We start from the raw sequence: 12,227 nt of genomic DNA, 5'->3' as shown, positions 1-12,227 counted from the left end.
TCTAATGATCAAATGCAATTTGAAAGTCTGTCGTAGAGTTATAAGCAAGATACAGGGCTAACAAATCTTTATCTTGTAAACAAGGCTTGTGCCCTGTTTTTGTTTACATAGGCTCAATATTCCTGTGAAAAAATTTTGTTTCAAGCTGATTTATCGATCTTCTAATTCGCTTTAAGCATAAAAAGATAGTTTCTTACGTTCAACACATTCATTTTATGTGTAAAACTGGAATTTTCACTTCAACATTCAAAATGTAAACAAAAGCTTCGTATACATAGCAAAGAATTGAAAGTTCAGTAACTAGTTTATAACGCAACGAATGACACTCAAATTTTAGTTGCCTATTAAAAATGCCTTCCTGAAGCATTGCTAACATTGAAATCGGAAAGATAATTGTATACCCAAATCGTGACCATGCCCCTTAAAAGTGTATATATACCATACAATAATTCTTTTGAATTAGAACGCCATCTGCTTTGCTAATGGTTTCATTTATGGAATTTTGTAAACACCCAATATGGAATCATAGGATGTACACGGTTTCGAAAAACATCTTAAGTTTCATAAAACGAGTCCCAACTGATCATATCAAACTTCAAAATTTAGCAATTTTCTATGCGCATTGTTAAATTGTATATTTTATTTTGGTTTTTTTTTTTTGTTTTTTTTTTTTTTTTGCACAGTGAGTGAATTTTTAGCTATCAACAATGAAACAAACACAATCAAATTTCAAACTTCTATCAACACCTCCTGTTTATTCTGTAAAAGATCGTTCATTAACAATAACATGATTATGAATACGTGTTTAATGGCTTCAGGAAGTGGATTTGTTGCATGGATTAACTCACGAAATATCAAAAACATTTAACACACATGATTTTGATTATTTTGTATACTAGCAATATGTAGTAAATGGGCATACATGTATACTTCAGTCATTAATTTTTTTTTTAAATAGTACATTCCATTTTTTTGACAAGAAGTCATTAAACTCTTTAGGACATGTTTCTTACTGATCAAGCATTTGATTTGATTTGATTTGAAAAAAACATTTTAAATATTTAGGTTGGTAAGAGTATGGTTGTGGCATAATTTTTATTTTCTTTTTCAAATTATGATCATCTAACTCAAGTAATCTGTTCGTACACATGCTAAGTTCAACTGACTATTAAAAACATGAATCTGGACAAAACATTATACCCATGAAATGAAAACATGACTTTTTTATTGCGTGACATTATTTTGGATAACCCTTTTCCATTTTCACCCCATTAATGAAAACGATGTACAAGTTCATTTAGAAACAATGAGGAAAAAACTAATGTTTTTATTAGCATTTGTTGCAAACCCAAAACGTGTGCCATATTCGAACAATTGTGAACTCTTTCTAGTTTGAATATTGAAAACCGACTTTCGTCTATCGAACTATATGCTAGAAGATTATTTTTCTTTACAAAAGTAAAAATTATATTTGTAAAGATTCGAGGGGTAGATTTGATAATTTGCAGCTTATATCACTCAATGATGATTTTAATAACGCATTTATTTCAACAAGTAACATTCAACTTTTTTAGCATTAAAGTTATCCTTAGGCTATCTGATTTATAAATATAGAATAAAAACAAAAGAAGACATTTGGACAATTGGTTACCCTGCTACTTTCACAAGATAACTTTGGCAATTTAGTTAACTGATACATTGCCTTATATTTTGTTCCAAGTTTGTGGTAACTGAATGACACAACTAAGCCAGTTAGTCAACCAATGACATCTCATAACATTCAGTTGGCTGAATGGTAAAGGTTCATCCTGTGTTTGGTTTAGGTTGGATGGTTTTTGGGGGCATTTAAATATCCATGAACTTCTCGATGATGACTTCTAGCAGACACTTATTTACTTTCTTCGGTTCAGGCGAGGTAGAAATATAGTTTTTTATACAGAGGAATGTGCGTCCAATTTTCATTATAAAGATGTCGGGGAAGACTACCAAGCAACGGGTCGCTGTCATTGGAGCCGGACCCTCGGGACTGATAAGTCTAAAGGTCAGCTCTCTCTCTCTCTCTCTCTTTCTCTCTCTCTCTCTCTCTCTCTCTCTCTCTCTCTCTCTCTCTCTCTCTCTCTCTCTCGTAGCAATATTGTTTGGATAAAATTAAATATCCTTACAACTGTAATTTCTAATAAATCTAAAAGAAAACTGATGTATTAATGAAATCACAATAAACACAGAAACCAGATCTAGATATATGATGTATGCGTAAAACAAGTTCTAAAATTATACAGCGTTTCATAAACTACTGTAAAATCAACTTTATAATAATGGAAATATATAAATTTTGCAATTTACACCATGGAAAAATGATTCGTGTCGCCAAATTTCCGACTAGCATTAGCGATAAATTTTAGTGGCTGTGTGGTTACGGAAATGTTCACTAAAAATAAAAATGTGATTCTTTCTTAAACAAAGACAAAAAATAACCATTCACTTAATAATGAGACTAAGATGGTTAAGATGACAAATGTTTTCTAAAATGCAACTTCTCACAAAAACACTTGATAGATTTGGTAAGGAAAACCATACACAAATGCACCGTCCGGACATCTTGCATATATCTACATATGGTCAGGTAAAGGTACAATTGTGTAGTTTAATAATTGAATAATAAATGTATAACAAATGCCATTCATAGGATACATCATCGTCGGATACCCACGGGTGATCGCGTCTTTTACAAAAGACGCGATCACCCGTGGGTATCCGACGATGAGGATACATGTAAATTAATTTTGTAAAATGGGTTCAAGGGCATTTAAAACTTCATAGGTAGATGACCGATGTTTGTGTGAAAAGAAGCTGCTTATACATATATGAAGTGTTTATAAAATGAAAAATCGGAGGCATACATGTAATGATAAATCGATTCTACAAAGTTAACGCACCTTGTCCTTTGCAGTTGGTGCGTTAAGTCAGCACAATTTTAGACAAATAAGCAGGTTTATATCTGATCTAGTCAGATTTAAATGCAATCGCGTATTCTATTTTTATATGAACATTTCATAACCAGTTTTGATTATCAAGAGATGAAAATAAGTTAATAAAAAGATATCATTAAAATATATTCCTGTGCTGGTTCTGCTCGAGTTTTTAATCGTGATAAATTAACCCATTAATAGATTGGGTTGATTTAAGTATACCGGTAGGAGGACAATAAATAGATCGGAAAAGACATATAATATTACATATCACATGATCTATCTAATCGCAAAATCCTCAATATTCCAGAAAAAAAATTAGCCATTAAAAATATCACAAACTTTATAAATACAGTTTATAAATAATATTTATATTTTTAAAGAGCTGCATAAAAATGTTAAGGCAAGCCAACGTCACGTCGCTGTTAGGTATTATGAAGTTCTTATTTAAAGTCATCCTTCAAATGACCCCCTTCAAATTCGTCTGATAATTAAAATTTGAATTCACTCAATAAAATATCCTGATGAAATGGTAGTACATGTATAACCATTGTGGTTTAAGTATGAGGATTACATATCATCCACGATCAACACAAAACAGTAAAATGTAAATGAGTTTGTATTCTCACCGTTTCTTTTTGAATGCATGGTAAACAGGTCTTGATACGGTAGGCAAATGTGTAATAAACACCACTTAGTCGGATGTTTAATCTGATCGGCACAATATTGTGTAATATTTTAGAACCATTTTACCAAGGCCTTGGATTTTCAGTAGGACGTAACTATCTAATTATTGCGTCAAAACAAGGTGAAAATGACGATGGTTTCAAGTGAAATATACACCGATTGCGTAGTCTTAACTCAAAAGCCAGACAAATCATGCTGATTTCAAAGAGCAATGGCTGAGTGACCTTCAATGAAATAGACAGGTCTATGTCACATTGCTATTTGACACAACTACCCAAAGTCCAAGCTCTTGTTAAAATGGTTCATGCGAGTTTTTGTATTTGTATAAAATATAGAAAATACACGACAAAGTTAAAAAATTGTTGTAAAAACCTGAGTGTAGATTCAAAATATAAATATATATAATTTATCATATCCAGTATTGTCAATAGAACGTTCAATTTTTTTTAATACAACCTGATCAATTTTTCTGTCTGTGTTTTTATTTCAGCATTTAACTAATTTTCCTGATGTATTCGAACCGGTTGCATTCGAGCAAAATTTCTGGTTTGGGGGAGTTTGGCGGTACACGGATAGGACAGAAAATGACGATTTTGGACTTCCAGTCCACTCAGCGATGTATAACAACTTGAAGTTAGTGTTACAGTTGTATTATGAGCTTATCAAAGAAAGAATCGAATTTTAAGAAGTTGATTCAGTATATATTAAATTTGATATTTTATTCGTCTTTTAACTTCATATGCATGTACATGTATCTTTTTGCTCTTTTGTCGTTTGTTTTCTTTGAAACCTTTCATTTGCTGACAGAGTAAATATTCCAAAAGAAATAATGGAAATTCCCGGTTTCCCGTTTCCTAAGGAATGGAACAAGTCCTACATCACCCGTCAACAGTGTCTTGAATACCTCAACATGTTTGCGAATCATTTTAATCTAAGGAAACACATTCAGGTAGCCTATAGAGACATACTGTCTGCACCCCAGGGTTTATAAACAGTTTAATACAAAATCTTTAGTATTATTTATAACAACAAAAAAGTATGTCTTTATAGTGATTAAGACCAAACTGTCAACATACATGGGTGGACAAAAAATAACACATCGTACATTCGTATCTTAATTTATATTTTATGTTTTTGTCATTAACTATTATTTATCAAAGAAAAACATCAAGATTTTATCTTTAAAATTTGATACTTTCCTATATCTTCATTACATGAATTTAAGTCTAAAAATAGTCAAAACTATCTAGCCCTCTTGAAAATAATGAGTAATATAATATGAAAAAAGTTCAGGTCCTGGAATAATTTTTTGTTGCAGTTTCATACACATGTTCATAATGTTCAACCATTAAAAGAAGCCAACGAGGATGGCAAAACAAAATGGCTGCTGACCTTTTCACCAGTTAACAAAATGTCGGAGGTCAAACAAGAGAAGTTTGATGCCGTCTTTGTGTGCAATGGGTAAGTAAAATCTTAAGAATTACGTTTACTGAGGGTTTGAGATTCACAATTTTATTTTTACAAAGTTCAATACATGAAGTCAAAAGTTGATTTGAAAACACAAAATAACAATGTTATAGACAAATATCGATATTGATATCCATAATCTTATGATATTTTGTTTATTTGAGGAAGATATGCTACAACAAAGGTAGATTAATATTGAACAAAGGAAATTCTTTTTCACTAAAATACTTTGTGTAGCAATATGATTGCAAACGTTTAGTCCTACGTTTATTCATATCATTTTAAATATTTTAAGGTTGTATAGTTTAATATATGTGGCTGGCATGCAAAGGGAAAAACCTAAAAATTCATAAATTTAATTCAAGATAGAATATCTCGAAAATTTTATCATTCCTTATATAATGCTAATGTCAACGGAATAAAAACAATAAATATAGTTTTGTGCAATCAATGGTTTGGGACTCTTATGGGTCAATTTTTAGTAATACTCGATCAAACACTGGTAGAATATTGAAATTGAAAAAGGAAATCTGGGCTAAATTGAATTTAAAATATGAGCTTAAAAATATGAAAATAGTAAAACTATTCGTATTTTATCATTTTCAAACAACAAATATTTTTATTATTTCTATTAATTTCAAAATAAAGCAAACCTTGGAAAAGGTGAACAATTTTGACAAATATTTCAATAAACCTTCAGAGGTCACTAGCGTAAAAAGTAGGTCATTGACCTAGTTACTTGAAAGTGAAAAATAGCAACACAATAGTAGGGCCAAGATGTACAATAAGTAGTTTTTCGTTCCTATGGGTGGACATTTTTTCGCCCCTAGGTAAATGAAATCCTTAGGGGAAAACCCCATGAAACGTATACTTTTTGTAAGAGTTGAAGTTCAATAAAAGCCATTGAAACACGTTTGGTTTTGAAGTAACAATTAACCTTTATCATAAGAACAAGTTAAATAGTACGCTGTTCTGAAGATCACAAAGATTAAAAAGGCACAGTTATAGAAATGGACAAATTTCGTTAAATTCATTGCACCATGATTGAATGGCCGACAATGAAATAGACAAGACAACGTCACATAGCTGTTAAACACAACCCAAATACATGTATATGACCATTTTAAATGTAAAATTTAGTATTTAAAATAACAATATTAAAAAATTCATGAGGATATGAACATAGTTGGTACGGAATCAAATCTTTACGGCAGCCCTTCGGGCTTCACAGGATTTGATCTTGTAACCAACTAAATTCATATCCCGGTGAACTTAAATGGCTCTGATACTACAATCAGATGAATATGCATGTATTATTTTTCTCTATTTCAGCCACGATTCTAATCCATATATCCCTGTCATTGCTGGAATGGACGAGTTTGAGGGACGAAAGATTCACAGCAAGTGGTTCAGATTCGAGGAACATTTTGACGGACTGAGGGTAGCAATTCTGGGTTGTCACTTTTCGGGGGAAGATATATCAATGAATGTAGCAAAGTACGCCAAAAAGGTGAGAAAGTTTAAGACATTTTTAGACGGGAATATCGTGCATTTGTTTGAACGTTAACAAATAAAATTTCTTAAAGGGGCATGGTCACGGTTTGGGTTAATATTTTTCCGTTTTTAATGTTTACAATGCTTTGGTACGGCATTTCTAATTGTCAACCAAACTTTGAGTGTCATACGTCATGTTATATGCGAGATACGAAGCTCACAATCCTCTGTCATATATAAACAAAGCTTTTCTTAACGATTTGAAAGCTACAGTAAAAAAAAAGCAGTTTTAGATCTTGATAAACGTAAGGAACTATTTATTTATGCTTAAAAAGAATTAGATGACAGAGAAATAAGCTTGAAAAAGAACGCTTACCGTTTAAATGAACCAATGTAAACAAAAACGGGGCATGAGCTTTGTTTACATGAGAAAGAATTGTAAGCTATGTAGCTTGCTTATAACTCTTCAACTGATACTCAAATTTTCGTTGATCATTAGAAATGCATTTCTAAAGCACTGTAAACAATAAATATAGAAAGATAAAATTTGATTAAAATTGTGACCATGCCCCTTTAATAATAAAATTCAAAAAATCATTTTTTTTTAATAAAACAGGGTTTTTAATAGTAACACAATGTTGAATTAGAATTTTATGTATAAAAAAATTGGTGCTACAACAATCATCTTATTCACGACTTTGCCAGATTTTATTTACTTTGTACATGGCTCGTTTCACTAGCCGTCAGTTTTTGTAATAGTAAGTAAGAATTCCTATATAATTATGGACTTTGTCTTTCTTTTAAATACAAGGTATTTGCTTGTCACAGAAGAATGCCAAAGGAATTTCCACCCTCGTTTCCAAAGGAAATCGAACAAAGGCCGCCCTTTGTCCGCATGACCAAAGATTCCGTCGTTTTTCCTGACGGAAGTTCCGAAAAGGTCGACGCCATTATTTTCTGTACTGGATATCGGTATTCATTTCCGTTTCTGAACGACGGCCTCATTACAATTAAGGATGAGCGGATCGAGCCAATATACAAACACATGGTTCACATTGAGCATCAAAATCTCATTTTTTTCGGAATTCCTCGCCAATTGTCCTATTTCCCTCATTTTCATGAAATGGCAAAGTTCGCCATCAAACTGTTGGCGGGGAAAATAACTCTTCCTTCTAAAGAGGAAATGCGGGCTGAAAGTGAAGCTGAATACCAGGCTCGTCTGAAGGAAGGGAAACCACCCATTTTTGCACATTACATGGGAGATGGGCATCGACAAACGGAGTTCAATGCACAGATTGCTAAACTCGGCGGATTCGAACCACTACCGCCTGTTATTCAAATGATTTGGGATGACGTTCTGGATGAAAGGTATATGAACATCATCAATACACATGAGTTCGACTATGAGATTACCGGTCCAAATTCGTATCGCTGTCTAACCCCAGAGAAGGTTAAATCAAGGGTCTCCAAAGCTGAGAATGTCGTTGGAAAATAGAAACGTTTACCATGTTGTACAATAAAGTGTGATTTAGGCGAATCTCTAAAAATGGAATAACACGTTAACACCCCAAATATATCCCGGTGTATTAGTTTTGTAAAGAAAACCTTATATTGTAATATGTTATCATGTAGATAGCAATTAAGGATTACGTCATTTCAGGGTTTTAGATTTCAAAAAAATATTTTTAGAAAGTTCATTACCTGAAGTCTAAAGTTGTTTTAAAAACACAAAATAACAATTTTATTAACAAAAATCAATATTGATTTCCATGCTTTGTTTATTTGAGGAAGATATGCTACGATAAAGGTAGATTTATATTGAAACAGGAAATTAGGACTATTTTTTTCATTTTATTTTTTTTTTTTAATTTATGTAGCAATGTAATTGCAACAGTTAATTAAAAATGGGTAGAATTTTGAGAATTGATAGAGGAAATTCGGACTAAATTAACTTTAAAATATGAGCTCAAAATGATTCTTTGAAATATGAAACTAGTAAAGGTTTTCGTATTTTATCATTTTCCAACCAACAAATTGTTTATTATTTCTAATAATAGCAAAATAAAGAAAACCTTAAAAAAGGTGGACAATTTCGACACATTTTTCAATAAACATTCCGAGGCCCATAGCATAAAAAGTAGACCTGTGATTGACCTAGTTATTTGAAAGTGAAAAAACTCCACCACAGAATTAGGGATACAATGTATAATAAGTAGTTTTTCGTTCCTATCAGTGGATTTTTTTCCGCCACTGAGTAAACGTTATCCTTGATAACAGTATATTACTATTAACATTATACAAATATAGCCCTTTCATGAGGTCGATCCATAGATGTATCGACTTCACAAAAAAGCATATCGACCGAGCACGAAGTGCGAGGTCGATATGCTTTTCTGTGAAGTCGATATATATATGGATTGACCGAGTGAAAGGGCTACATTCGTTATATTATTTTCCAAAGAAGAATTGGCAAGATTAAAACAAAATTATTTCTATATTTAGAAAGTACAGGTCAATCTGAGTTTTTAAAGCTTATTTTTAGAAAGTACAGGTCAATCCGAGTTTTTAAAGCTTATTTTTAGAAAGTACAGGTCAATCTGCATTTTTATACTTTGACACGTGATGTCAAAAGAACCAATGATATACTTCGTTACAATGCATGAAAATAATATATACATGTATAATCATTTTTTTTCATTGCATATCAAATTTGCATATTGCACCTCTTGTATTTCTGTTACCCAAGAAAGGAAATAACATACATGTAAGACCGGCCAACTCGGCTTATTTCCCATATTTTGTATACTTCGGCAATAATGTTTACGCGCATATTGATAAATCTAATAAAAATTGAAACATTTTTGTGACGCCGTCTTTTGTTAAACCGAGTCCAGTTGATCTCTTATTGCCCTGCATCCCTCCAATAAGTATCTATAAAGCTGCCCAATAAGTTTCCTCTCATTGGACGGCTTCAAGTGACCTACTTGATTGCTACAAATTATTTGGATGAACGCATTCTCACAAAAAGTAATACAATGAAAAAATGACAATTACAAACTATCAAACATCTCGAAAATCTATAAAACGAAATACAAATTCAAAGCAGAGCAACAAGGACCTCTAAAAATATAGAGGCAGGATCAGGTGTGAGCATCTTCTGCTGACCGGTGTTGTATAATTTTTGGTCCGCCCTGTAAAATGGTCCGGGGCACACCATAAATGTTAACATCTAAGGTCCGCCTTTGCACTAAAAGGGTCCGGCCCGTATAAGAAAAGGTCCGCCTAATATAAAAGGTCCGGGTATATTTTTAATTTGTATTTTTTTTCTCAATTTCGAGTATTTTGTTATAAAATAAGTGGCATCATTTTGTAACTCTTTAAAAGGAGCACTTACCCGAGGTGAGTTGGTAAACATCCATCACACAGTGTTAATGAAAATACATTATTTTACATGTACATGTAGTTAGGACACACATAAACAGTTTAAAACTGGTGGGGTTTTTTTTTATTTCAACATTAATTTTGCCAGTCGATCTTATAAAAACAGGAAATGAAACTGATTATTCTCATTAATAAATCAATGGCTTCAGTTAGGTGTTATATACACACACGCACCACCCTGCAAGTGTGAAGGGTTCACACCTTCGAATTCAGGTGTTTGACTTTTTGAAATGATCATGTATTTTAACAATGGATATTTTATACGTCCTCTTTTTGCACATCTTTCCAATACGATACACGCTTAAAAACGTGACCCATTACAAAATTATAAGAAATTAAACACAGTCCTGTAAGATTAGCAAAGAGCCACATTCCTTCGGATGTCTTAGCAGTTTGTATCTTAAAATAATTTAAGGGGATTCTGTTCCTTATAAAGAAAAAAGTTGTGTGTAAAGGGCAAATGTTGACACTCCGTCCGGTAAAATTTTATTTTAAATTCCTGCTTGCTACACGCACATATAGTATTCGGGTTTTTTTCTCATAAGTATCATATAAACATTATGAAGTGCCTCGCCCAAAAAAGAATAAGAAGGCCATTAGATGAAAATCAATACCGTCAGACAAATAGGACAAACCGACCGTAATATTTTAAGATTATTTCAACGAGACACATTGGATTTCAGGCCTTTGTCACATTTTTAAAAAGTCGTCGGATAAACTCAATTATAAATTTGTTTTACTAGAGCAACTTCTCTTTCTTAACATTACATTAAGTTTCCGGTCTTTTTAGTGACACAATACATGTATATATATTTATGTACCGGGTCTCATTCCTTTAATTGGAATATCTTACGATGAAAATCAATTATTTAAATACTATTATAAATAATGTGTAACTTTAATCTGAATAAATAAAAAAAAAACCTATGCTAAAGTAACTTTTATGTCCACTCCAACAGTAAGAAGATCAAGTGAAAAATATCACTACAAGAATCAATATTAAAAAGTAGGGAGTGGGGGGGGGGTGGCCTTTCCCTGACGCTATGTGCCTAATGGTTAGGTCTAACTTTGCAAAAAATGTGGAGCCCCCCCCCCCCCCCCCCCCACCGGTTCCGATGTCTATGACATGTATGACTATGCAGTTCTTTTAACGAGGCGGACCTATTCTTGAACTATAATATTGGGTCCTACCTCTGAAATAAAAGATCATCGGGTCAACATACTGTGAATTTTTTCGCATATAGCATTTCAATGGGGCGGACTTTTTCTTGTACTATGATATTGTGTCATACCCTCTGAATAAAAAATAGTTATAGATAAACATCCATACATTATTAATATGTATTTACCTACTAGTACTTAATTCCTTGTTTAACTACATGTACTGACATGTTGATTTTTTTTTCAACGAGCGGACCTTTTCTTTAGCGATATTTTATAAGATCATCGGGGTATATCAAACCAAGTATTAATATCAGTATCAATTATCTGCATCCAGCATTTCAACAGGCAGACCTTTTCTTGAGGCATAATATTGGGTCCCACCCATATATTGAAAGAACATCGGGGTCATTCAAAGCAAGTATCAAATTGAATAAGAATTTTAATTTTCTGCATTCGGTATTTCAACAGGCGGGCCTTTTCTTGAACCACAGTATAAGGTCCTATCCCTAATATAAAAGATCATCAGGATAAATCAATACAAGCATCAATATGAATATTAATTATCTGCATTCAGTATTTCAACGGGGCGGACCTTTTCTCGAACTATACTATTGGGTCCAACCCACTGAAAAAAAGATCATCATTAAATGAAAGTTAATGCAAGGGTCAACTTGATTAACTACATGCATTTCCTATTTAACAATGATACATGTACCATTGCTGCATCGAGACTGATCTTATCTTGGGATATGAAATTAGGCACTTTTCCAACATGGAAGTCAGAGAGAGAGAGAGAGAGAGAGAGAGAGAGAGAGAGAGAGAGAGAGAGAGAGAGAGAGAGAGAGAGAGAGAGAGAGAGAGAGAGAGATTAGTCTATACCAATGAAAGACTGCTTCTCTTAGACACTATCCCTTTTGATAAGGACATCAATATTTTACTCCACGGAGATGCATATTTTTCTTTAAACCGCAAGGATACTGTTTTTTTAAGGCAGTTTCAAATATA

The 12,227-nt window shown here is 32.7% G+C and overlaps 1 protein-coding gene across 2 annotated transcripts; it reads left to right on the top strand.

Annotated features, from left to right (window-relative positions):
- Positions 1-1,865: 1,865 nt before the first annotated feature.
- On the top strand, positions 1,866-9,479 carry LOC128162092 (flavin-containing monooxygenase 2-like). Of its 2 annotated transcripts, XR_008240614.1 has the most exons (7): positions 1,866-2,041; positions 4,147-4,289; positions 4,464-4,605; positions 4,975-5,117; positions 6,456-6,633; positions 7,429-9,168; positions 9,209-9,479. XR_008240614.1 is itself a non-coding variant. In XM_052825285.1 (6 exons), the coding sequence occupies exons 1-6, from the start codon at positions 1,970-1,972 to the stop codon at positions 8,110-8,112; spliced, it is 1,362 nt and encodes a 453-aa protein (XP_052681245.1). In that variant the 5' UTR covers positions 1,866-1,969; the 3' UTR covers positions 8,113-9,479. The 2 variants fall into 2 exon arrangements, 1 of the variants encoding a protein (XP_052681245.1); XM_052825285.1 differs by having other exon boundaries at positions 7,429-9,479.
- Positions 9,480-12,227: the final 2,748 nt, after the last annotated feature.

Source organism: Crassostrea angulata, chromosome 9 (genome assembly GCF_025612915.1).
Source record: "Crassostrea angulata isolate pt1a10 chromosome 9, ASM2561291v2, whole genome shotgun sequence".
Lineage (NCBI taxonomy): Eukaryota > Metazoa > Mollusca > Bivalvia > Ostreida > Ostreidae > Magallana > Magallana angulata.
This window is presented reverse-complemented; position numbering and strand designations above follow the sequence as displayed.